The 27,713-nt window shown below is 38.2% G+C and overlaps 1 protein-coding gene across 6 annotated transcripts in view; it reads right to left on the bottom strand.

The window, feature by feature from the left end:
- LOC121301844 (vesicle-fusing ATPase) overlaps positions 1-22,318 on the bottom strand; it is a 62,556-nt gene extending 40,238 nt beyond the window's left edge. For all 6 annotated transcript variants that reach the window (XM_041231485.1, XM_041231488.1, XM_041231490.1 and 3 more), the window contains exons 1-3: positions 22,216-22,318; positions 6,601-6,686; positions 1,692-1,791 (exon numbers count right to left, since the gene is read on the bottom strand). In XM_041231485.1, coding sequence (XP_041087419.1) covers positions 1,692-1,791; positions 6,601-6,686; positions 22,216-22,227 — 198 coding nt within the window. In that variant the 5' untranslated portion in view covers positions 22,228-22,318. The remainder of the gene's footprint in view (positions 1-1,691; positions 1,792-6,600; positions 6,687-22,215) is intronic.
- Positions 22,319-27,713: the final 5,395 nt, after the last annotated feature.

Below are 27,713 nucleotides of genomic sequence, written 5' to 3'. Positions count from 1 at the left end.
CCTCTCTCATACATCATTTCAATATACCCTTAACACATAAAGCTATGCTATACTGTATTATCTAGACCTATAGTTCAATAGATTATCTGTGTGGATTCATATTTTAGTAGTACTCGGAGAAACATGCGGTTTCATGTTTGAATGCTGTTTCAAAATTTAAACGAACAAAAGTATCATTGGAAACATCCTACAGTAAATGGAATCTCTCAGCAGTAAAATAAACCCAGCATCCACTCAAATAACCTATTAAAGGAAAAGGAGAGAAGCACACTTCTGTACAGCAGAATGTATGTTATCTTTTTTAGACCTTATTTATGCATTGGTTTCTTGTGTGAAATCTTTTTGATCCTTTATAAATCCTGTTTTGCATATGTTTCAAGCAGTGCTTGTTTGAATACTTGTCCCAGCAGTATATTTTAGTCTGTGTGCACCTAAAAGAATTGCAGCTTATGAATTAGCCTCTTTATCTATAATGAGGGCAAATAATCCACCCATCTATTTCTTTACCATGTTTACTGTGACCAAACAGGTCTAGCCTATCTCTGGTATTCCAACATAAGCCTGGAGCTAGCTTACTCTTGGTTAGCAGTCCAGGAGAAGGCTGTTCCTAGCCTCCCTCACAGACACTGGCTCACTAATAACCAAAGAGCGCCCTTGCTATTCAGAGGCTGATTGGGACAGAGAGGGAGGAATACAATCCTGAGCAGCCCTGCTCTCACTCCCTGCGCTTTACTCTCCTACTCACTGAAACCACACTGGAGGAATTTATCAACACAAGACAGACGGGTTTTGTTCTGAACTGGACCTGCCTGGTTTTGATACCCTCGATTTGGATCAGAGGAATAGTAAGGAAATTGAATGATGGTCGTCTCAGTCCAGCTCTCACACAAACAACCTGCTCCTGACATAAATCTGTTGCAAAAAAAAATCACTTAATGTTGTCGGGTGAACTGATGCATTTGTGCATTTGCACACTAGATGGCAGTGTTTGTGATAACTGAAGAATATACGGCTGGAATTAGATAAAGGACTAATCCTTGTTTACTTTTTTTTTTTTTTCTGTTAATTTTCAGGACATCCAGCATACTGGGGGTGGTTTGGAACACTATGCCCGATAATACAATTCCATGTGCTGTAGTACCTAGAGTACATTCCTTCCACATTTGCCTCACTGTAAGCGCCCTTTGGTTGTGTATCACCTATTGTAACAGCTTGGGCGGAGTGTCTTGGCAGGAGAGAACCAGAATATCAAGACCTCAGGAAGAGTCTGGCTTACAACCTCTGCATGCAGAAAACAGCAGCCAAATTAAATGCGAACTCTATAAAGCCAACAGAATTCAGACACGTTGCTTTAAAACTGTAAATCGTTTATATAGGGACCATTCTCTGGCACATGAAGGGTCACATTTAATTAACCCAACAGCTAACACATTTTTCTGTTGTCTTGGTAACAAAGCAAATTCCTTAGTTCATCACATTTAACAAAAAAAGTCAGTATTATACTTTAGTACATTTTTACCATTCTGTATCTAATAAACCGCGTCTGTGAATTAACCTTCATCGCGTCAAGTCAATGTTCATTGTAAAGCCATGACCTTTCCAGAACTTGGAATTAACCAATTATTCCTACAACACAACTGCCTCAGTGTGACTAGACTAGCGCCTCCAGGTGAGATGGGAGGGTTGCGTACCTGCGGCAGGCTGAAGGCGATACTTCCAGGAAGCACAGAGTGGTGAGTCTTCACAGTGAATATGTACTTGTGAGCTGGGGTGGTTTTCACACTCACGTGTCTGCAAAGAGAAAAAAAACAGGAGTTAATGCTATAAATTTGGAATCGAAGATGGAGGACCTCAAGGATCGAATCCGATGGAACAATCTTCGCCTGGTTGGACCGAAGGAGGGAGACTAAGGCTCTGATCCCATTTAATTTCTGACAAAATCTCTCCCTCTGTGGTTCCCGTCTCTCTCTGGCAGGGCTCTTGAGATAATGCGTGCACACTGCATATACCCGCATGTTTATCTCCTAAAGTATTCTGATTGTCACGCCATACTGCATGCTGCCCGGAAGGACTCTGTTGCCGGTAATATCAGGTTCTTTCCCTACTTCAGCACCTTCAGCATCGCACAGCCTTTTCCCACCCCATTGGCTTTGCTTGCTGCCCAGGTCTGCATGCGTTCCTTCTTTACCAGGCGGTTCTCAAGAATCACCACGACTCTGCGAATCACCTCTTCCATTCTCCTGAGGATGCCCAGGCCTATCTGGACTCCTTTGGGATCGCTGTTCTATCCAAGGGCCGGAGTCTCTCTCCTGCTGATGAGCTACACCCTGTTGGCACAAGGCTGAGTGGATCTGCTGCACGAAGTCTTGAGCTGAGATACAGAGATGCGGTCCTCTTGATTCAGCCTTCATCTGCTCTCGACAAAAGGGATCATCGGTTGCGAGTGGTTTTGCTATGCGCTAGTAAATTAATTTGTCTCAATAAGTATTTAATGATCACATTTTGACATGCTGTAAACCAAATGTTACCCTTTTTACTCCTACTTTTTTTATTGCAGTGCAGACAGTAGGGACTCCCACTTTTAGCAGGTGGTTTACATTGAGAGATCCAGCTTTCTAGAATAAGAGCAAGTGATCAAGAGTGTTTGTGCTCCCAGCCACACTGAGCTGCTATAAGGATTTCCCTACAGGCTAATCGTAGATTATGTGTGTTCAGGGAAGGTTAAATGCTGTGTACACTGATAAAAAATAGACATAGTAGTTTTTTTTAGACATATATTTAGCACAAAGTGCCTGTAGAAAGTCTACACCCCTTTTTTCACATTTTGTTGCATCAGTGTCTCAGAGTTTCATGCATTTAAATTAGGATTTTTTTCCCCATTTATCTACACACCATACTCCACACTGTTAAGGGGAAAAAAGTTTCTATTGAGAGAAAAAAAATTATATTAAAAATACAAAACTGAAAGATCATAATTGGATAAGTCTGAGTTAATACTTGGTGGAAGCACCTTTGGCAGCAATTACTGCTGTGAATCTGTTGGGATAGCTCTTTGCACACCTAGATTTGACAATATTTGACCATTCTTCTTTACAAAACTGTTCAAGCTCTGTCAAGTTTCTTGGGAAGCGTTGATGCCACAAATTTTCAATTGGATTTAGGTCAGGGCTCTGACTGGGCCACTCAAGGACATTTACCTTTTTGTTCCTTAGCCACTCTAGTGTAACTTTGGCTGTGCTTTGGGTCGTTGTCATGCTGAAAGGTGAACTTCTGTCCCAGTTTCAGCTTTCTTCCAGAGGACGGCAGTTTTACCTCAAGGACTTGTACTTTGCGCCATTCATTTTCCGAAGTTGCCACTGGCCTCTTGGTAGCCTCTCAGTAACCTCTCTGATCAGTCGCCTTCTTGGTCGGTCATCCACTTTGGAGGGTCGGCCTGATCTAGGCTGGGTCTTGGTGGTGCCATACACCTTCCACTTCTTAATAATCCTCTTGACCTTGCTCCAAGGGATATTCAAGGCCTTTGACATTTTTTTATACCCATCCCCTGATCTGTGCCTTTCAACAACTTTGTCCCGGAATTCTTTTGAAAGTGCCTTGGTGCTCATGGTTGAGTCTTTGCTCTGGAATGCACTACCCAGCAGAGGGAACCTACAGAAACTGCTGAATGTATCCTACGTGAATCACTACAATTTAACACAGGTGGAGGCCACTTAACTAGGTGTGTGATTTTGAAGGCGATTGGTTACACCCGAGCTAATTTAGGATTGCTATTACAAGGGGGGTGGGGACGACAGTTATCCAATCAAGCTATTTCAGTTTTTATTATTGTAGTTTTTCTACAAATTTCTAGAATTTTTTTTTCACTTGGAAGTTGTGGGGTAGGATGTGTGTGTGTGTGTGTATATATATATATATATATATATATATATATATATATATATATATATATATATATAAAAGTGAACATTTTCTTTCTATAAGCACTGTACCATCCTGTTTCACAGAAACTATGGGACACATAGACACTATTTACTGATTTCAAGATTATTCCCATCGGTAGCATAGAATAAATGTTGATTCTGATTGAATATTTAACAGTGGGGTGTAAACATGAAGCTGATTTGTCTAACGCAGGCCATCTCCAATCAAGCTTGTACATGCTATGACAAGTCGCCTAAATGCTGTGGTTAATTCAAAAGAGGCCATATGAAATATTTTCAAAAAGATACCTTAATTAAGCATCAGTATGTATGATCAAGGCTTTCCTTTACTAGACTTGTTAATTGTGCATTCTTAAGTAATTTGTCAGCAGTCATGGAGGAAACATTAGATTCAAAATTATCACATTAGTAGCAACGGCAGTACAGTTTAACCCAGAATCCCAGCTGACGCAATAATAAGTCTCAGAAGAAGTATAAGTAATCTGTACATCCTTAAGACATTTAGAGTAGAAGGAGTTCCAATACAATGGGCTTCCTACAGTGTGCCAGTAAACCAGGCTGGGCTCTTTGATACCAGTAACCCTGACACAGACAGTGAAGAGTCTGCTTCCCATATCCTGCGCTTCAGTCCAGTGACTCCTGCCCATCCCCTCTGGGGTTAACAAGCAGGTTTTACGCACAGAGACAGCAGCAGTTCCACTGAAATATTGATGAGCGATGGAGAGAAAAATGTTGCTGAAGAGACGTCAGGCTGCGTTAGCTCTGAATTGCTGGGACGAACTGAGGGCACACTCTAGGTTTATATAGGCCAAGGGGCAGGAAAAAGATCAGCACATTCATATTGTATTGCAAGTAGAAAGTTCATGAATAAATAGACACAAAACAGTGTTTTCCATATGGCTAAAAAATGCTAAGTTACTTTAGTCACAGTGGCTAGCTAAATGAGTACTATCTTTCCCTTAAATTTATATATATATATATATATATATATTATCTATATATATATATATCCATATATATATATATATCTGTGTGTGTGGGTGGCACCCTTTATAATAACCTGAGCAAAAAAACAAATAAAAACACAGTTAACGAGTGTCATTGTTAATCGTTATAAACATGTGGAATATTGTACTTGATTAATTCAACATGAATGTACTAATTACTCAAATTTCCAAAGTGGGTTAATTACACATTTCTCAAATTATAAATTAAATTTCCAAAAAAATTAAGTGACACAATTATTGGCACCCTTGTTTTCAGTACTTTGTGCAACCCTTGCAAGGATAACGGCACTGAGCCTTTTTCTATAATTTTTTATGCGATTTGAGAACACATTGGAAAGGATCTTAGATCATTCCTCCATACAGATTCTTTCCAGTTCCTTGATATCCTTCGGTCTGCGCTTATAGACTGCCCTCTTCAATTCAAACCACAGGTTTTAAATGGGATTCAAGTTCAGAGACTGGCGATAGCCATGGCAAAATGTTGATTTTGTGCTCAATTAACCCTTTCTTTGTGGATTTTGATGTGTGCTTGGGGTCATTGTCTTGCTGGAAAATAGTTCCGTGCACATTCCTCAAAACATGATACTTTACCTGTGACACTGCTGTGAATTTTAAAGAATTTCTGTCATTTTCAAAGGGCCTTAATCATATTACCGATAACAGCAGTTATAAAAGTACAATAAAATCAGTTGCAAATAAGATCAAATTCAAATAAGAGCAAAATAAAGAATACAGTAAATAATTACATGTAAGAGCGGGTTAGACTAACAGCAGTTAACTTATAGTCCAAACATTTGCTTATCCCAGTGAAGTCCAGTATGATCACGTAGTAAGCATGATAAATGGATGAGAATGGTTTCAAAAGAGCAATTACAAAAAAAACATGAATACGGATACCTATAAGAGTAAAATCAAATAAGAGATACAGGAAGTATAATTGTAAAAGTAAGATATATCTTATTGAACTTGTGGGTGGTTGAAAGCATGAGACCTATGGCCCTGTGCCTCAAAACACACCCAGGCGTGTCTTCCCGCACACCCTGTTGTGGGTTACTGCTTACTTAACTGTTACTTATTTTTCTCATTTTTGAACACTCATTAACACTATTTTTAATTGAAACTTGTTGCCAATTTAGGGTCCTGATTAGGTATCCCGTTACTGATCATGGAACACTATGGATTGCATTGTTCTGATTTAATGGCATTAGAAATTACAAGGTAATACCTTTTTAGTTTTATTGATAGTATTTGATGTTCAGAAGTACATAAGTAATAGATCTAGAATATTGTCTAGCTATCAATCGGTAATGTAAGCTTCAGTTTAAATAACTGATTTGAAGATACCGAGAAGCTGGACACAATAGAAATAAGTTTAGTACAGAGGGATCCAAGGAAGAGAGCCAGGCTATTGAGAAAGAGTTTTTGCAAATACAGAAAGAGAACCGATATTTGTTTTTCTTCTAGAAATCTCATCATGCGGTTCCTAAAAACAATGCAAAATATGCATAAAAATTGTACACCTAGAAATAGTTTCTTCTAAAGATTAGCTTTTAACACTCAAATCATAAAAATCCCCCCAAAATGTTCAAATAATCTTAGTTTTAAATTGCAACAAAAAGATGCTAAATCAAGCGTTAGCACAATGTACTTACTGTCCCGACTCGAAGTCCTTCTCGTTCACGACAGCACAGTTTGTCAGTGACAGGTCATCTGTCGGGCATCGCGCTGCTTGCATAGTCTGTAGAAGAAAGCAGAGAGGCCAGGTTACAGCAAGTGGAACGGGTTGGGCCATGCTGAATTCGTATTAACAAATGCCTTGCATCATGAAAACTGTAATAAAATGTGTACTCACACAGACCACAAATTAACCAGTGTGGTGTAATTAACACAGTTCATGCCCCTCTCCAAATCTCAGTTGGGTCTTTATATAGTACTGCTTTCTGAATGTATGTCTTGATTCACATTTTGTCTCCTAGGTCTTTTAGTTTCTGTGACAGATCTCCCAGATGTGAAAGATTTGGTGCTGTAATTTCTCTCCTTCCAGTCCCTCAGCCCTAACCACCAGGCAACACGGTTAACCAGCTAGCCCTACTGCTTCCAATACAGAGGTTTCCAAACGCTGCACATGCTTAATGTGCTCAGAAACAGGACCAGATGGCAGGGAATAGAAATGTCACAACTGATCCTACCCCCAATTGTCTTTCCCTGTTAGAGAGGTACTGTCATTCAGATCAGGAGAGGCAAGCTGCTGAAAGATACCCTTAAATAGCTCCTGTCTTGCTGAGAGAAGCATGTTTGTTCTCTTGGAGAGACTGTACACCATACTATCAATTTAGATTTTACAGAGGATGAAAAGCTAAATCACAAATGTTTGTGCAATACTAGGGGTGTACAACTTTTGGAACGATCATTGTTGTTTTTCTTCATTTTTACTCTGGGGTAGTACAGATGAACAAATACAGATTTTGTTTGCTGTATTGTAGGGTGCTATCTCATTAAATGGTCACATAGATTAGCTGTTTTACCAGAGTATGCCAAATATTACTTTCTGTACTTTCTTACCATCTTACTTTAGAAAATAATTGCCAAACATCGAAAGGTATTGTATTTGTAGCTCGGTCGATACAGTATTTGTAATTCTAGCACAACGCTCTTAATTTGCTCTGTTACTTTGAAGACTCCTGCACAGATCCGATATCATCAGTAAACGCACAGGAGGCAGGGCAAGGGGGAGGTGGCAAGATCAATTGCATGCAGATTCAGTGAGTCAGACCTAAGGGGAGTAGAGATGCTCTGCGCTTAATGCAAAAAATAATTGCAGATTCCAAATGTAATAAACTTTCCTTTGCTTAAACCCTTTACACAAAAACAATTCACAGGCTTGACTATCGATAGTTGTCAATCGATACCTCAGCCTTAGTTTATTATCAAACATAACACAATTTTATTTTCCACATTTTGCTTATTTTTTAAAGCCACCTCATAATGTAGACTAAAACTGAAATACTGAAAAACTGCTTCTTGAAGTGTACTTATTATCCAGTTCAATGTGGCAAACAAAGCTTTTGTCTGTGAACAAGTGGTCCTTCTCTTTAATCCAGGTTTGGATGGTCACTTTCTCCTACGTACTGCAATTAGGTAATGCTATGCAGAAGTCCGCAACACAGACTACAGTCTATGATTTACTGCTGTTTAAACTGTTGTCTCCTTCCTCAGCCTAAATGAGTCCTATCATGTTATGTACTTAAGTAAACGGAATATGAACCCATTTTAAAAATGCATACATTTTTCTAGAAGACAAATCAATTTAGGGAATCCAAATTAATGCTTTAAACATCCCTTTTCACCTGGTACAGAACAGTGATAGAGCGATCCATCAGTCTTCTAGCGTGGGTGTGGGGCTCTGCGCTAATGGCAACCTGCCCACTGCAGCATCAGCATCAGGAAATCTGTCAGTGCTCTGAATTTACACAGCTTGCCACAGGGCTGTCAGGAACCAGTAGTCACTATGCAACTTGTGATTTGCCATTTTTAAAAGCTGGTAAAGCAGGACAATTTAAGAAATGTTTAAGCAACTTTTTTCTTTTTTTGTTTAAAATAGAGACCTGTCCTTTGTTTTTCTGCCCCACCCCTTTAATGGGTCTCTCCTATAATGTATATTTAGAATGTGTAATTGCTAAAGGTCTGTAACCACAAACTTTTAAGATGAATTATATCGCACCTAACCTGACAGAAACTATTAGACATGAAAAGTTGAAGCATGTTATTGAACATATAGATATGAATTAAATGAAATCTACTGTATGTTCATATAGTTCTTTGTGATGTTTTGCATGGAATAATTGCCCAGCCAGCACCTCCAGTCCTGGTGCGGTTTTGACTGTCAATGGTGTTAATTTGTCCAAGCCCTGTGTACTCTAAATCAAGGCACAGTGCAGTAGCTCAAGAACTGTATTGCAGTGCGTTGCTTCTCTGCAGTGCTGCAAATTCTGGTCTTGGCAGGAGATTGGGACCAGTTCAAAGTATCTGCTGTATTGAGACATGCAGTCAACTTGAAAAGAATAATATCTTTCAACAGTAAAGATCACAATTTTATATCACTGACCTTTTCTGCTTTTCTAGTAGGAACAAAATTAATTACATTTTTGTTAGAGGTTAAGGTACACAAAATCAGTGGATACGTAGGCTGATATATCTGAATACAATCTATTATATGTTTTCAATTGTGTAATCTATTTTAGGCTTGTAATGATAATAATCAAATTAGTTATCGTTTGGGACTCCTGAAACACACGAGCAGCACGGCATCACTGAGCATTTTCACAGCGCGGTACCAGCAGGCACACATGAGCGGCATGCACTACATGACATTCTTACATTATTGAAAAATTGAATTACAGTACAGTAGCAGGGCACGACGTTAAAGTCATGATGGGCAAGGCAATGTTGCCTTATTTGGGCATGAAAATTCAGGGGCACCAAGGCAGTTTTAGGGTGCAAAAATTTTACTGGAATAAAATAAACATTTTGAATACTTTTCACTGGACCATACAAGCACTGTAAAAACTTTTTGAAATAACTATTTTAGGTGGCTCATCTGGCAAAGAGGACGTCAATTTAGCTGGCTGCCGACTGGAAATGAGAAGGCTGCAAACTAGGTAACTAATCCAACCTTGATCCTGAATTTATTAAGAAAAATGATTCCAAAGTAGTGTGTGTGCGCAGGCCAGTAAAAAGCAGAACCTGTAGTGCATGTAGTGTCAGATACAATCAGTCGGTAAATATGTATTTCAAAGAAAGTGCACATGAACTAGTCCTGAAATAAATACAGCATGGCAACCTCAGGAGTCAAAGGGTATCTCAATAGGAAATGTAAGCACATTATTGATGTATTTTTAATTTGTTGTCTATCTTTGTGCCTTCGTTCCCCTTTTCTTCAGCTGAAGCCGTCTGGTATAACATCCATAATCAGGTGGTATCGATTCGGACAGCTTGGCCAAACCTACAAAGGACATCTTGCAGTTCTTTGTTTTCATGCAGATATTTACTTGGCAAGCATATCAATCAAGACAGATCCATTGCTATGAAAAACCTGTCCTGCCTGTTCTGTTTGTTTTAATAAAGGGAAGCCGCATCCAAAAGGTGATAATAAAAATGTTGGTTTTTGCAACAGTCCTTACTCAAATATTTTTTTCATGCAATCAAGCATTTTGGAGCAGATTATTTTTTCCTCATAATTGTATTATTACCAGAGAATCAACCTGTACAGTTTCTCCTATGGGTGTAAATCCTTTATAGTTTAACGTTAATAAAGTGTCAAATGTTTTTATTTTTGCTAATCGTTTAAACTTTGTCAAAAATGTGCAGGTCAAATATTAAGAAGCAGTTGACTGCAAATAACAGCTTCCTACCTTTGTCATGTGGCATCATTGTCACTGGATATTCAACTCACAATGTCCAGCATGCTTTTCATCACGTGACTATTCTGCTGCTATGAAGCTAGATCTAGCATGGAGGAGGTGGGGCTCAGACATGCAAGTGAAATGTTAGGAAATGCGATAGAATGTGGGCTGAAAACATAAAGCGGTTGATTGAGACCAGCATTCCCTCTAAGGCTAAAATGCGCACATTTTTTGCAGTAACTGGCAACAACCTTCATACTCAGTTTACTCAGTTTCACAAGTTACTATCTAAAATGTCTACCTCAAATTGAGACTCCAGCCTACCTCGAGAAACCCATTATTTTGAGACCATTCTTACAAAGCATTAACACAAGCATATGTGTCTGTCTTGCAGCTGATTCTCTGATTTGCCTGTAAAAATGCACGTCACATTAGTGCAGAGCTCGCTCGGGCACCAACGAATATACTGGTACAGGGTGGGCAAAGCAGACGTCTGGCGATTCTGCCTCTATAGAGAGTGCTGCTCGGTGCTGCTCATGAACTTTACAGTTTTTAACTCCTCGTATCATTGATTACTAAAGATCAGTGAAGCACAACCTTCCTGCATTATTTATTAGTATAAATACTCTAGTAAACAAACAAAAATCACAACACTCACATCTGACGGTTTTTGTTTTATTTCCCTTTTAAAAAACGATCATTTCAGAAATCATATCAAGTTTTTTGAAACTGGCAAAAATGTAATGTCAGATTTAAAATAAAATAGCATTTTAATCAAAATACTGTGTATTTCCATTGAATAATCAACAAATATCGGTACAAAATCATTAAAAACCGATGCCCTGTTAAAAAAAAAAAAAAAAAAATCCTGTAATTTTTCAGAATAAACCAGAAATGCGGAAAACTATGTATATTGTAGAGTTATGTACTGTACTGTTTGTATTGGGCTACAATACAAAAAACACAACATAGCTCATTGTTGTTCACCAAGTGTTTTATAGTTGGTATAAATACTACCCCATCTTGTACTGTGACGCCCCCAAGCAGAACAGCTCCTATAGCAAAGTCAGACAGAGAACGTCTGCAACAAACAATATCCCCTTAATATACCTTGACGAAACGAGAACAGTTGAAAGAAAGACTTTAGCATGTCAAGGTCAAGTCACTCAATTATTTGTTTAGGTTTTCAATTTGTTTTACAAAGAAAACAAAAATGAACTGAATCCGGGATATCTATCTGGACAGCTGGTTGCTATGGAGACTAATGATTCGACTGGGCTGAGGGTTACTGTGTTGCAGAGAGGTGTCAAAGACTCGATCTGAAATTAATTCTCATGTTCACTCTCATGAGGCCTAACAGATGACACAGTGGAGCAGCAGTGTGCAGGGCTGTTTGCTCTCCACCAAGCTGTTGGATGGCCTGACCGTTCCCATTTCACAGCAATGTTTAGCATCGGACAGCAGAATAATAGGGTTACAAATCTACAGATTCATATTTGGATGTTCTTTCATTTTTAAATTAGCTGGAAACAAGTCTAATTCTTACCATACCAGTACCAAACTAGCTAAAAAAAGCAAAGGAGAGAAAGTCATTTAAAAATTCTGTTATATGAACGGATACAAACGTTTCTGCCACTGAATAAATTTCAAGCAGTAGTTGTTTTAATATTTGACCACCACTAATATTAATGTATGGGATACTATAATGTATTTTTAACACAAATAATGGTACATGTACACTTCATCTCTGTCGATGTGATCATACAGTCTCAGTTAGATTAAACCTACTTGGCCACACTGCTAAGCTCTCAGTGTTATAAATTATGTTAGTATACCAGTTTTCGATCCACTGATCTTTGGCATACTAGGCAAATGTGCTAACCTCTACACTACACACTCCAGCTTCATGCCTTCCCCTTAGTAGCCAAGAAGTCTCTTGTACTTCTAACTCGAACAGAGGCTGAGATAGCAGCAATTCAAATGTAAGGGAGGTACCTCACGCTGCTGCCCCGGGAAGTGCTGTCTGTCTTGGGAAAACCTCTCCCGAGAACTCAGCGGTAGCTATCCACAATCTTTTTTCGTGAGAACGAAAGAACCTTACGAAAGAAAACTGCCCCCTCAACAAAATAAATGACATTCTAAATTACTTTATCACCAGAGTACTTCTATTTTCGCCAAAACAGTTGCTTTTTTTCGTGAGATCAATTCCTTTTTCATCAGACGAGTGGCGTTGTTGTGGTGGAACGTCCAGTTGTGCTTTAAACCAAGTTTTGTAGCGGAGGGTTTCAGATGATTGGCCAATATTCTTTGGTATACTATGGAATCCATTTTATCATGTATTGGAAATAAATTTATTCTGCCATTTAAGGAAAAGCAGTGCCATAGAAGGATAATACCACCTCCATGCTTGACAGTAGGTATGGCATTCTTTTCTATGTACACCTCACTAGACTTTCTCCCCAAAACGTAACAACTATCAGCGTGACCAAACAGCTAGATTTTTGTTTCATCACTCCACAAAACCTTTGCCCAGAACTCACATCCATCATTCAAATGTTGTTTAGCAAACTAAGTGATTGACGTTTTCCTAAGAGTGGCTTTTTCCTTGGCCTGCGACCATGGAGACATTCACCATGCAATACTCGCCCTATGGTTGAAATGGAAACCCCGGCCCCACTTGCAGCCAGTTCACTTTGATTATCTTTGGTAGTCAATCTTGGATTGTTATTAACCTTCCTCACAATTCTTCTACTTGTTCTTGGTAAAAGAACCATCTTTCTTCCAGGGCATTGTGACAGTACCATGAGTCTTGCACTTCTTGATAATAGAAACAAATGCTTGATTATCTTTTTGTATCCTTCTCCAGCTTTATGACAATAAATCATTTTCTGCCTAAGGTCTTCAGATAGCTCTTTACTTTTTCCCATAATGACTTATTGGTAATGACAGCAATCATCCTATGCCTAACCCTTTAATACTATCCAAGAATGTTCACCTACAATCCATCCTTTTCTAGACTTTTCTAGAATTAGGTTCTGCATTATCATATTGCAATTTCTAGCCCCTTGTAGATAATACTATCATAGCATCAAAGGGTATGAATACTTTTGAATTAGCATTTTTGGAGTTTTGCAAAACAAAAATTGCTGAAATAAATAATTGTAGACGTCTGTTTGTTGTCTTTTTTCCTCATCCAACAAAATATTTTCTTGGCTGGTGCAGATTGCTGATGGTTATCTACCCATATCGGCCAATTATGATAGGATACTGATAATAACAAAGTGAAGGTAAGCTATTGTAAAGTACTAGAACAAGACATAGGGCCTATATTTAAACTGTTTTATAATTATGAATGTTAAAAATGAAGAGATATTGTTTACTTCATGTATTTATGACAAAAATGAACAGGTATTGTTTACTTGTTGAATTTACTTCAGAAAATGAATGCAAAGAATACAGTATTATATTGTGTGCTTGACAGCAATTCGTAAATTTGTTTTACAACGTCACACAAAAATAACATTTTCCATTTGTACTAGTAAAAACACTTATGTACAAAAAATATATATAATGTGACACTAAACTTTTTCTAGCCACTTCCTGTTAAACATTGCATATTATAACTTCAATGTAGCCTAGGCAGTGTCAACTACAACAGGGTTTGTTAAATTCTTATTTTAAGCATACACTACTTAAAATGCAGCACAACTTAAATGATTCACTTAATCAAAAACAAAAAGATGTCAAAAATATCAGGTCACAAAATTCAGTCAAACCTGAATTTGTTACTCAACAAAGACCACACAGTAATGAATTTCTGCTTCAAAATACCGCCTGCAACAAATGCAGATTAAGTAAGTTAAACAAAGATTACAAAAGGTAATTTTGAAGGACATTGAGTAATAATAAAATAACAATAATAACTTAAGCCATCAATGTTCTTTAGGATTCAACCCGTTTATTTATTTTTAATAAGCATCAGAATATTCAACTCCAAGTTCTTTGTTGGATTTAATGTAGCATCAAGTCTGTTCTGCTGCACACAACTTGCTATTGTATTTTTATTGTTGTACATTATCAACTAAAATAACAAAGAATTGCTGATAGCCAATTGTGTTTATATTTATCTGTCTATCTATCTATCTATCTATATATATATGTGTGTGTGTGTATATATATATATATATATATATATAATATATATATATATATATATATATATATATACACACACACACACACACACAGTGCCTATAGAAAGTCTACACCCCATTGAACTTTTTTCACATTTTGTTGTGTCAGTGCCTCAGAGTTTCATGCACTTAAATGAGGCATAAGGATAGTTTCCCTTCCAGAACCATGCTTAATCTTCCAAAGGCACTCCAGCCCATTTTTGCTCTTCTGTTGATTTCTCACATTTGGTTCTCTGTTGCCGAAACTAATTGTCCTACGTATACGTAGTTATTAACTTCTTCAAGCTTGATCCCATTGACTTCAATTGCCTGTGGAGTGGTATATTTATTGAACATGACTCGAGTCTTCTTCAGGTTCATTTTCAAACCCACTTTGATGCTGGCCTTGTGTAGTTCTTGTATTATTCTTTGTAATTGTTCTGGGCATGTTGCAAATACGAGCATGTCGTCAGCAAATTGTAGGTGATTCAAGTAGGCTTAATTGATCTTCAGCCCCTTATTTTCCCAATCCAGTGTTTTGAAAACATCTTCTAGGGTGGCCATGAAGAGCTTTGTGGAAATTGTATCTCCTTGTCAAACTCCTTTTTCAATCTTGATTTTGTTGCTGTTTTTATGGAGTCTTACTGTGGATGTTGCATTTTTGTATATGGTGCTGATCAAGTCTGTACATTTTCTCAATTCTTTGTTTTTGCAGAAAGCTTAATATAGATCTCATGTAAGCAGTCAAAAGCTTTTTCATAGTCGATTTTCTAATGGGGTGTAGCAATGGTGAATTCATAATGCTTAGAAAACAGTCACTCAGAACTGAAACCACCCTTCATCTCCCCTTCAATGCCAAACCCACTTAATGCGTTTTACGTTTGTGTTCTCCTTCTGCACGGGATGTGAAGTTTATCATTTGAATTTACTGAAACACGCTTGATCTTTAAAAGCAAGTGTAAAATCATTTTACAAAAATATGCCGATTTATACTTGGTTATGACCCTGACTTAAGATATCATTAGTAAAGGGGGCCAGTTGTACTAACGAGGTCAAACAATAGGTCACATTTTACTAAACACTTTAAAACGAACAAACAAACAATTACCATAATGAACACTATCGTAATATGTTTCTTAAAATATAACACAATACATTCATAATAAAGTTGAGTTCTAATCTATAAACAGTAACACGATTAAAGCTTGGGACTCACTGTCTGTAGCTTGGTGTTGTCTACAATATCGTCAGCATATTTTAAGTGATTGGAAGCTGAAATTACTTTAAAAACACACTTTTCTTATACCATTACAGTACTGTTGAGCATGTAACACTTAAGAGAAAGTTATAACAAACTATTACACAGTGCTTTGTAGCTGACTACACCATTGGGGTCTCCTCTCTTTTTAACCCATTTTTTACTGCAAGATCTACCATCTCATTGCCCAGAGTGCCAGAATGACCAGGAATCCAAACTAAAAGTACTTCTATCCCCATTATTGTACATTCCTTATATTGCTGTATTATTTCAAACATGATATCTCTTATATTAATCAAATCCCCTTTTAATGCAATAAGTACACAATAAGAATCTGAAAATATGACCGCTTTTTTAGGCTTTCTTTCAGCTATTTTAACTATTGCAAATAGTATAGATACCATTTCTGCATCTTACACTGATACATGGTCTGATATCCTTGCTATTTCACAGATATCCAGTTCTGGGATATAATACGCCATTGCCACTTCCTGTTTCTGGGTCCTTGGATCCATCTGTATATAGACATAGCACCTCCATACTCTTCTCCTCAAAAAAAGCTTGACTCTTTTCAATTCCATTTTTTCCCCTCCTTTCTTCACTTGCTAACTCAATTCTATACAACAATTTTGTTTTTCCACCAACCCACCCCCCGCATAATTTTTTTAAGCAGAGAGATTAATCAGTCAAATGACAAACAGGTGAGGCTGATTCTACTGTACTTGCTAAAGCATTTTTTCTCCTAGTGCTAATTAAAAAAAAAAAAAAAAAATAGCCACCTAGCTAACAATTTCATCCCGAGGGCCACAGTGAATAGTGCAGTCTTTAATTTGGGACTTAGTGAAGACCGCATGTGTACGTGAGTATATTAATTACTGTAGATAGTAATTCATAGCCAGACAGCATTTTGTAAATAGCAAAACGTGTAATGAACAATAAAATAAACATTTTATTTGTCAATTTCAGGAGGAGCTTCATGGTCGGCAAGGTGACACAGCTGAGAGATTTTACCCTCTGTCATCCCGTCCGGTGCAGTCAGTGTCAGTTTCTCAGCACATAGTACAGTAGTCGCTCAGTAACAACTTGTAAACAGGCAATTGACCGATCCGTATGAGTGTTTACGAGGGTGCCTTTCCTGTCTTCATATGTTTGATATCATGTTTCAATTCTTCTGGTAGAACGTCTGGAACTTCTTCCTCCAGTTGAGTTTCTTCATCTCGTCTTTGTTATCTGCTACGTTGATCTTTTCATCTTGATATAATTGTCTGTAAAATTCTAGGGCTCTCGTCAAAATCAATTTGTGGTTCTTGATGAAAGTCCTGTCCTCTTTTGATTGCTAAAATCAGTCGGTTGCTTTCTTCATGCTTTGGTTGTTTTCAATAGTTTTCTCTACCAGCCTACAGTTGAACGACCGTATATCCTCCGCAATGCACTTTCTTACTGTCTTGCAGACCTCAATATATTCAATCTTTGACTTCAGAGCTGCTATTTGTTTCATTTCCCTCTTCATGAGGTCTTTTGTCTCTCGCGTGACCTTGTGGTTGCATTTTGTATTCTGTGTTCCAGCGACGTTTTTTGCTGTTTCTGCAATTACTTCCTGCGACAACAGCAGTTAAGATTTCAAAGTTGGTTCAGAGGATTTCGATACCAGCAACAGTGATGCTGACTTATCACCAGGCATTGATGATTATGATGATGATGATGAAGAGGATGTGGAGCTAAGAACAGCAGGGGACTGGGTGTTTACTACTGATCCCTACCATGATGCCAGTCCTCCATCATTTGATTTTGCACCTGTTTACACAGATGTGCACCCCGCCGTGGAACTTGAGAGTTTGTGTTCTCCATTGGAGTGCTTTTTGGCTTTTGTTCCAGAAAAGCTAATCACTTACCTTTGTGACTGTACAAACAAAAGAGCATGCAGCTACTTTACAGGTAAGCCAGCTGCAAACGGGAAGCTGTTTGGTTTGAAATGTCAGGACGTGGAACCCAAGGTCATGTACATTTTTTTTGTGCTTGTGTTTCTGATGGACATAAACAAGCTGCCACGGATGTCTGCATACTGGTCACAACATGTTGATGCAGGGCCCCCTTGTCTTTTGCAAAGAGGTGATAAGCAGAAACCGTTTCTCAGCATCATTAAGTTTTTACGATTCTCTAATATAGACAATGCACGCACAGACCTCCCTCTTACAAGATTGGAGCCATTTCTTTCCATTCTCAGAGTGACGTCAATGGAATAGGTTGGCCCGGGACAGAATAGAGCCATTGATGATGCACTTGTTTTGTGGAAAGGAAGTCTTCACTTTCGGCAATACATAAAAACAAAAAGAGCTTGATTCGGAATCAAACTTTTCAGTCTGTGTCCCAGTGATAAAAAGCTGAGGGGTTACACCTGGAATTTTCAAATTTACATCGGCAAGGATAAATATGATGTCTCGCATTATCCAGAAGCAAGTGAACTCAGTTTATCTGAAAGGATTATGGTTTATTTGATCATGTACTGAACCAAGGACGTCATATTGTTGTTGATAATTGGTACATGTCTACAAAAGTAACATAATTTTTGCTTATACAAAATACGCACAACACTGGGACTATCCAAACCAACAGAGGAGTACCAAAGGAAGTAACTGAAGAAAAACTGCACAAAGGACAGACATGTTTTGTTATAAAACTCTGATTTATTGTTGGTGAGGTGGCATGACAAAAGGGATGTGAATGTATTGACTACAAAGTACACAGCTGGCTTTGTAGAAAAGACCAGTGTTGTCACTGGAGGAGCAACAGTATTTTTCAAAAAGCCATTCTACATTGAAAAGTACAACGAACTGATGTGAGCTCTGGATGCCTGCGATCAGGACTTAGAGCCATATAATCCTAGCAGAAAAAGTCTTGCCTGGTTCAAAAAACTAGGCATCCACTTCATGTCCTGGATGATGCTGAACAGTAGAGTGCTGTATCGGCTTTCAGCAGGGGAGGACAAGATTCAATTCCTGGATTACCTTTTACAGTGCTGTGACGAAATACTATTAAAACACAGTACTGGGTCCAGATCCAACACAATGCCTGCGCAAAGTAGCGCTGTACACACATTTGTGACTATCCCTCCATCACAAGGGAAGCAGAGACCGCAAAAAAAGGTGCAGGGTTTGCTACGAAAATGAAAACAAAAGAAAGGACACAAGAAAAATGTGCAGTGGTTGCGAAGGCAACCCCGGGTTCTGTTGTATTGAACATTTCAATAAATGGCACAGAGCAAGTCGATAATGGCACACGTTTTGATGCTGATTGATTTTTATTTGATAATTACTGAATACTGATTACTACTGTTATTAGCAGCGTTTCTGTTTTCATTGTTAAAACAAAAAAAATGAAAATAAAAAAAAAACTTTTTGAACATGGCTATGTAGTACACTGGAGCATAAAGGGTTAATGAAAAAACAGAGTTTAGGTCATTTATTTGTGTTTTATTTGTTATATGTTAACATTTTATAGCAATTACAGGTTTGAAAACTATTATTATTATTTATTATTATTTTCAAAATCTGGTACCTGGAAAAGGGTTTCACTTTTACATCTGGAGTTGAAGTGGTTAAGAGAATCAAACTAGGTTTAAAAAAAAAAAGTGTGTATCTCTGTATAGTTGTAAAGGAACATACAGAGTTTTGCACATAGCTGCTTGTATGCAGACAGTTTAATCAAATAAACCGCCTATCCTTCCATTAAAAATTAACTTATGTATGTAACTACCTTTTTTTACAATAGCAACGCCATGGGAACACACACGCACACGCACACGCACACTTACTGTTCCCCGTGCGGTGCATTGGCTGCAGTACAATACTCATGTCTTTAATGTAGTTTAAAATAAAGAAGCAACAAAGTTGTTTAGGCTATATTTAGGGCTTCTGATTTTCGGTTTTAACTGATAAAACCCGATAAAACACCCCCGCATACAAAAAAATGAAATTGTTTGATAGCCAATAAACACCAGAAAAACTGGAAATGGTTAATCAATGCACTTTGACTTTACCCTTTTACAATTAAAAAATAAAACCTACTACAAAAATAATAATAAATACATTTCCCAGTGCTGCTGGGCAATGTCCCGCCTTTCTGACTTGTATCTATCATTGATTCGTTCTGAATACTTTGAACCAGGCCCAACTGCTGAGTGACAGCACATTCCACATTTCTACTAGAGACTCCGCTTGCGAGATTTAAAACAAGATTACAATCAGGATGGAGGCTTGTTAGTGGGATTTACAGCTGTATCACACTTAAGAATTGGAAGATTTAAAACAGAATTGTGGTAATGTAAAAAATATTATATAAAGCTCACAAAATATCACTATTTGATGTGTTCAATTCACCTAAATTACATTCGGCCCAAAAAAAAAAAAAAATCATACTTTTCAGAGTGGATTTTATTATATAACACTATTTTTAAGACAAGCGGTAATGGCATTTGCAAACTCAGCCGCGGCGACATGTCTGTGGCACACTCACTTATTTTTTAAAAAAACCTCACAAGTTCATTATACTGCACATACAAACTGCTTCAAAATAAACATAGTAGATTTCACTCTTTCTGAATCTCAGTTTGTGCCTTATTCTGACAGTCAGAACATAAAAAAACAAACTTTTTCAATATTTTGGGCTGGTATTTCGAAAACTATATAATTGGTTAGAGTAATGTGTCCAGCAGACACACCTCTTTGAATTATTACCATTATCAGGTGTGGTTTTGTAAGATATCTGGGTGGAATTAAGTGACGTGCTTCAGGCGTCTAGTCGAAGTTCCCTCCTTCTGACTAGCCCATGACAACAAGAAGTGATGAGGAGAAAAATAATTCATTTGTGAAAGATTTGCCATGTCATTACCAAATGAGGCGATACACGAGATCTATACATTTGCCAGAAGTATTAACGAGGCTGAACGATATGTAACTGTTGCAGTTTATAACATCTGTTTACTGTATTCTTTATTTTGTCATATTTTTAGAACACATCACCTCTTATCATACTTTAATAATTGCACTTATCTGTATTATGATATTCTGTAACGTGATATTTTATAATGTGCTAACTTGTAAGGTGATATTTTATAATGTGGCACTTTGTATTGTGATATTTTATAATAATAATAATAATAATAATAATAATAATAATCATCATCTTTATTTTTATATAGCGCCTTTCACAGTGGACCACCATCACAAATCGCTTTACAAGATATGAGACTAGGGTGTGTGAACTATGCATCAGCTGCAGAGTCACTTACAACAACGTCTCACCCCAAAGACGGAGCACAAGGAGGTTACGTGACTTGCTCAGGGTATTTGAACCGGGTACCTGCTGATTACAAGCCCGTTTCTTTAACCAATGGACCACACAGCCCCATAGCGATTATTATTTTATTATTTGGCAGACGCTTTTATCCAAAGCGACTTACAGAAATTAACATATAAAAGTGCATGTTACAGGCAATACAAATGCAAAACAAACACATATATGTAATATATGCAAAACAAATATAAATGTTAAGGAGTCTTTCAAGAAAGATAAAAATGCAGTATTTCTGCAAATATGTGATTCAGAGCTGAAATGCTATGGTTCAGGTGGAAACGCCATCTTTAATAAGAATAGCTACCATTTTAAAGAGATTCTGAAAGAGGATTGTGTGGGGATAGCACAGTGTTATTGTATTGGTTAACTGACCAACCACTGCAGTGCCATCGCTGTGCCAAGGTTAAAAGATGCACCATCAATTCCCAACAGACTGCAATTCTATCTATCAAATTTCTAGTGTGTGTATACAGATCGTCTTCATTCTTTCACTACGTGCCCCAGCCTATATTATATAGGCTTTTAGTTAATATTTTGTAAGCTTAACACGATAAAGCCGAGTGTGAGTGCAACTGTAAATGTCAATCGAAATGACTGCTGGCTTAGTGGAAGCAAGCATACGGACTGGTGATGTATTTTACTATATAAACCTGACGTTGCTTGTGTCAGAATAATATTTTCCCTGTAATCTATTTCTAGTAAATAAAATAGACAGTGGAGTAAAAAGCCAGTTGATTGTATTTTTCAAACATACGCGGTGTCTTTCCAGTACGCATCAGAAAAGCACGATTAATGTCAGTACGCAGCAGGGATATGATATGTACATGCCTACATTTCTGCATTTGTTAAGTATTCCTTAGTCTTGCTAACACTGTAGAGAACATAACAATTTGTATAGTACCAGTACACACTGCCAGTATGCCCATCTTCCGGGCTCTTGTGCCTGGTCGTCTTGTTGGCAACGACGTCCCGTTTCCCCAGCACTGAACCCCTGCCAGACACCAACCTATTCCCTGTGACATGAACTTTACCGACGGCTAGTAGCTGTTTCTGTAACTAAAAAGAAATTATTGTAACTCTTACCCGGGCCGCCATCTTCCTGTTCACAGCTCCTCAGCAGCTCAGAATGAAAGTGACTGGTAATCTGACAGCGCGAGGCACAATGGGAGCGGGGCGCGCAGCAAGACTGGGACGCCTGTCGTCAGTGCTGTGGCGGGAGCGCGCACGCACAGAAGAGCTTGCTAAACGTTATTGCAAAAATATTCTATATAGAATATGTTTGGATATGCTTTCTATACTTCCTCTTTTTTTTTTGACTGCTTGTTGGTAGTATTTATTTATTTATTTATTTATTTATTTATCCATCATAATGACGAGTCGTTCGATAAATAAAAAAAATGGTTCTGTATTTATTTTTCCTGTAAATATTCTGGTACAAATAAGGAAACTGAATCATGTTTTTCTTCCATTTTTTATTAACATTTAACAGAAACAGCAATTCAGACATAACATAAAACGGGGCAATGCAGAAAAGGCAATATATCCAGGAACCATGTTACACTGGAATTGCACATATATCCATCATTTAATTGCATTTTATCTCCTATGATTGTAAAAGAAGACATGCAGCTGTGAAAAAAAGCACAGTGTGTTCTCATTCAGCCCTCACGGTTCTATCAGTAGAGAAGCAGAGCTGCACGTCACTCAGACATCCGCTTGATTATTTGAAGAATAGAATTGTACTCTTGTCTTAGCAGCTGTCTTTTGTTCAACTGCATTTGAATGCAAGTGCATGAATTGGCATACTATAGGCAGGCAGACATGCCATCGTGTGGTCACTGGTTTGTTCTGCAATAGCATTAAATATCCAAGGTCAATAATATTAATGGATTAAGATCAAAGAAAATGGCTTCATCATAAAAATGGTGCTATTGAAATCGTGGCGCAGTCTTCTCTACATTGGAATGAATGCTCAATAATTTAAGTTATAGGATAAATAAAAATTCAGGTAGAAACGTCAATTGGAAAAAAAAAGGGTTGTTTTTTTAACATGATTTTGCGACACTGCAGATTTAGTGCCGTACCCTGGTATTCTTTCGTAATTGTTCTAATTGTATTATATAATAGGAAAACGTTGCTGTAATTGTTTACTGCAAAGCGATACCAGTAATGCCAGCCCTTAGCTGCAAAAGGTGTGTTCATGGTGCTGATGCTGCACCAAAAAGCGCAGAAGGACAACTTGTTTGATCCACGTCATCCCCCCAACCCCCTTCTTTTCAGTCGCATCCACTTAGAATCAGCACTACTTCCGGGAGCCAGTCACGCATAGTAAAAAGAAGGCTAGGACAAATGTGTCATAGATGGGCGGACCTAAGACAATGCCTGGAGCCCAGAAAGTCTTGTTTAGATTGCATATGGGAATTGACTGGCAATTAATACATTTTACAGGTATTTTGCTGACTACTAGTGTCCAGCAAAGTTAGAAGAAAGGCTGGAGTTAACCACTTTTATACTGGCGCTCCGGACCCGGGTCCTGGCTAACCGGGACACAATCCAGCGTAGTGAAACCACGGATCTGGGTCGTACCCGGGTTAACATCCCGGATCCCAGTGACCCACCTCAGGATGTTCGCTAGCAGACACAATAACACATCTTTGTTGATTTAAATGCAAGCCAGATTGCAGCAGGGATTAAGAAACATTTGTTCTAAACAACATTTGGGCCAACGGTACTAACCCGGGTACAGCATGCCAGTGTTAAAGGGGCTTTATTAATGGCAGTCTATATATGGTTAAACGTTATTTTGAAATTGTTTTCAAAGCTGTTTGTTGTAATAATTAAACAATTTCAAAATAATATTGCAAGTGATTAAGCTAAATATGCTGGCAAAAAGTGGTACAAAAAAATCATTTTCTTTCAGTATTTGTATCAGTTTATTGCTCCCACAAGTCATTACTATGCTCATTAGTTAAATTAGAAGTTTTTTTAAAAGCTTTTTAAACGTTTCAAAACAAAGAACATAACATGTGGTCAAGTAAAATGCACATATCCCACCAAAATAATTCACATGTTCAGAAACATCTGCAACTCCATGTCTATGAAATTAAGTTCGGTTGTTATATTTTTATTTATTAATTCGTTTATTTATTTATAATTCATATTTAAAAAAAAAATGCATTCACACCTTCACCGGGAAGGGCATCAAAGTATAAACAAGAATCACACAAATATATACAATTACAGATAAATAACAACAGACATACAAAACCACAGAAGTATATAAAATTAACTTTCAAAAATACAAATACATTGAAAGAAGGACAAAGGTACACACTGCATAAAAAAACTAAGTTGCAGTTCTTCATAGATACTTAAAAAGTCATAAAGTGCATCATAATATGCCTAGGAATCAGACAACTGTGATTATAGCACTTATAAATATAAATTCTTCCTATTAACAGAAACTATTTGGCAATGTGTGAATACTGTAAATCACACATTAAATATTACTCACACTCACATTCGATCTTGTGATTTGTATAATGCATATTACATTTTTTTTTTTTTTTTTTTTTAAGTTGTTAATAAAACATGCTACCAAATTGTTATACATTACGTCCACTGGAGCAGGGTATAGTACCCAAAGCAGTGGACGGATACCTCTAGTGGCTGTATAGCTTCAGTAAAATATGTACTGAATACCTCGTGTACAACTAGACAGTGTAAGAGGTGCTATGGTAGAATAGGTTTGAAACATACAAAAGACACGCGAACACTAATAATTTTAATTTAAAAAACTGAGCAACGTCCGGCCGCCCCTCCCCTCTCCAGCTCGCGTTATCCAGAGGCAAACCTTTAATTTCTTCATTTGCCATCTCGACAGCAAAGCGTTGTATAGCGTAAACTGTATTTAAAGAAATGTCTCGAAACCCATCTGCTGTTTGGGAATTTTTTTTTATCATTAATAGTATTATTAATATTTTTAGTAGTAGTAAAGTGCGACTGATAAGCTGTTTGGAATGTTCTATATAATGTGTTTTTAAACTACATGTGAATGTTTTATTCCATGTATATGGATTACCTGTAAAAAAAAAAAAATAGGATTTTCAATCAAATATAAACAAGTAGGTATAAAGTAAGTAGTATGAGGGATGCACAAGCACTGTCTAACCCAGAAGTTAGCAGTGTGAACTTACACCCTCAAGGACCCTCCTGCCTACAGAAGGCAGGGCAGAGTGTACCACATTAAGATGGTAGAACCTGGAGAAGGTATGCGGTGTATCTCAGCTAGCCACAGTGCAAATATCAGACATCGAGGCACCTCTGAAGAGGGCCCAAGATGTAGCCAACCCTTTAGTGGATTGTGTGGTACCCTCCCAGGTGCGGGCAAGCCAGCACTATTATATAGAGTCGAGACTATCCACAATCCAATGTGACAGACGCTGCTTATAGAGGGGCTGTTCTAGGGTCCGTGTCCTGTGACAGACAAAGAGCTGGTCAGATTTATGCAGAGCTCTTGTCCTATGCATGTAGCATCTCAATGCCCGCACTAGGCAGAGCAAATTCAATCTCTCATCCTCCGATGAAGCAAAAGGAGGTGGATGGAAGGACTCCAGTTCCACAGACTGATTAACGTGGAAGGCTTGGGGAGGAAAGCAGGGTTGGTGCGCAGAGACACCCTGCTGCCGTCTTCCCAAATACGCATGCAGGAGCTGTGCACAGACAGTGCCTGGAGCTTACTGATCCACTTAGTGGAGGTGATAGCCAAGAGGGGGGAAGGCTGTCTTCATAGACAGGTACTTCAGCTCTATGGAGTGTATGGGCTCAAACAGGGCCTTCGTGAGAGCCTCCAGTACAACATTAAGGCTCCATGTCTATGCTGAGTGGACCGCCTAAGCAGTGGTGGGAGTACCATAGAGGGCAATGCGTTGTCTCTGCCGTGGCAAATAGATCCACCTGTGTCTTCCCAAATCGTTCCCAAATGGGCTTCACTATGTGAGGTTGGAGTCGCCACTCTGAAGGATGTGGACCATTCCTGGAGTGGACGTCCACTGCCCAGTTCACCGCTATGGGAATGTGCTTCGCCCACACGAACAGCAAGTTCCTCTGAGCCCATGTTAATAGCCTGAAGGCCATGCGATGCAACCCCAGGGACCGTACCGTCGTGTTGTCCGTCTGGATCAACACAGGCATACCATTCAGCACTGGGAGATCTGAGAGCGACAGTTCAACAGTTCAAGAGCTTCAATAGCGTAATGGCTAGTGTTGGCACGTTCACTGACGAAAAAGTGTCAGCTGAAAGTATAGTGCTAGCTGTTACATCTGGGCCTCCAAAACATCCTAAATGTTTTCCAGATTACACCAGGAAGTGTGGTTTCCCAACTTCTCTGCTTAAATCAATACAACAAAACAGTGAGCGCTGTGAACGTGTCTGGCTGGCTTGGAGTACCAGTTTTATACTGTTTTCCTTGTCGACTCCTCACAATGCTGGCCAGTAACAACAGATTTGAAAAAACTCTATGATCGGCTTCCAGAGCACGAGAGAAGTGCCAGTCATAAGAAATGTTATACTGAGTGGCGTGAGCTTGAGAGGTGTTTTCAAGCAAACTCCGCCATTAACGTGCAGTTTTGATAAGGACATTGGTAGCTTTCGTGGATCATCGCAAACGATTGGTGCTAATGGGAATTTTCTTGGCCTCACTGAATTACTCAGAATCTCAGCAAGCAGGTAATCGTCTTCAAGCCAACTACCTTTCAGGAGATTCACTGAATGAATTTATAGCAGTCTGTGCTCAACATGTGCGTAACAAAATTTTCGAGGAAAGACTTGCAGCTAAGTACTTTGATATCATAGTAGATGCAACACCTGATTCTTCACCTCAAGAGCAGACAAAATATAAGTGTAAAATAGTAATAAAAATGAGGGTTCCTGTTGATGTGTTTAGGTTTTAAACTTAATTAATTTGGAAACAAAAGCTGGTGCAAAGTGTGTGTGTGTGTGTGTGTGTGTGTGTGTGTGTGTGTATATATATATATATATATATATATATATATATATATATATATATATTTTTTTTTTAATTCATTTTTTTACTGCTATGCTTAAAGTAAACCAAAATTGACCACCAAAGCCAGGCCTGTCAACGCTCCCTTATTTTGGGCCCTTCTCCCTGACAGCTCCCAGGACAGATTTTTCTCCTGTATCTTAAATTTTAGTTTTTTTAAAAGCAATTCTCTGCTGACATTTCAGGCTCTAAAATCAATATTTCCTGTAGTGCAATTCCTGTTTATTTGTCATACTTTAGGACCCACAGGAAGCTTGTGGCATGCATTCAGGTTACCATGTACAAAACGTGCTGTAATTTCGAAACAGGTCATCCGATATGGATGAAAATACCCTGAAATTAAAGCTGACAGTCTGCCCTTTAACCCCATAGTCATTGTATAATTTCAAATCCAATGTGCTGGAATACAGAGTCAAAACAACAAAAAATGTGTCACTATCCAAATACTTTTGGAGTTCACTGTATATGGCAGGTGATACTTCAGTCTTTTGATCCTTGCATTATATTGTTCTGCAA

The sequence above is a fragment of the Polyodon spathula genome, chromosome 28 (assembly GCF_017654505.1).
Source record: "Polyodon spathula isolate WHYD16114869_AA chromosome 28, ASM1765450v1, whole genome shotgun sequence".
Classification (NCBI taxonomy): Eukaryota; Metazoa; Chordata; class Actinopteri; order Acipenseriformes; family Polyodontidae; genus Polyodon; species Polyodon spathula.
This window is presented reverse-complemented; position numbering and strand designations above follow the sequence as displayed.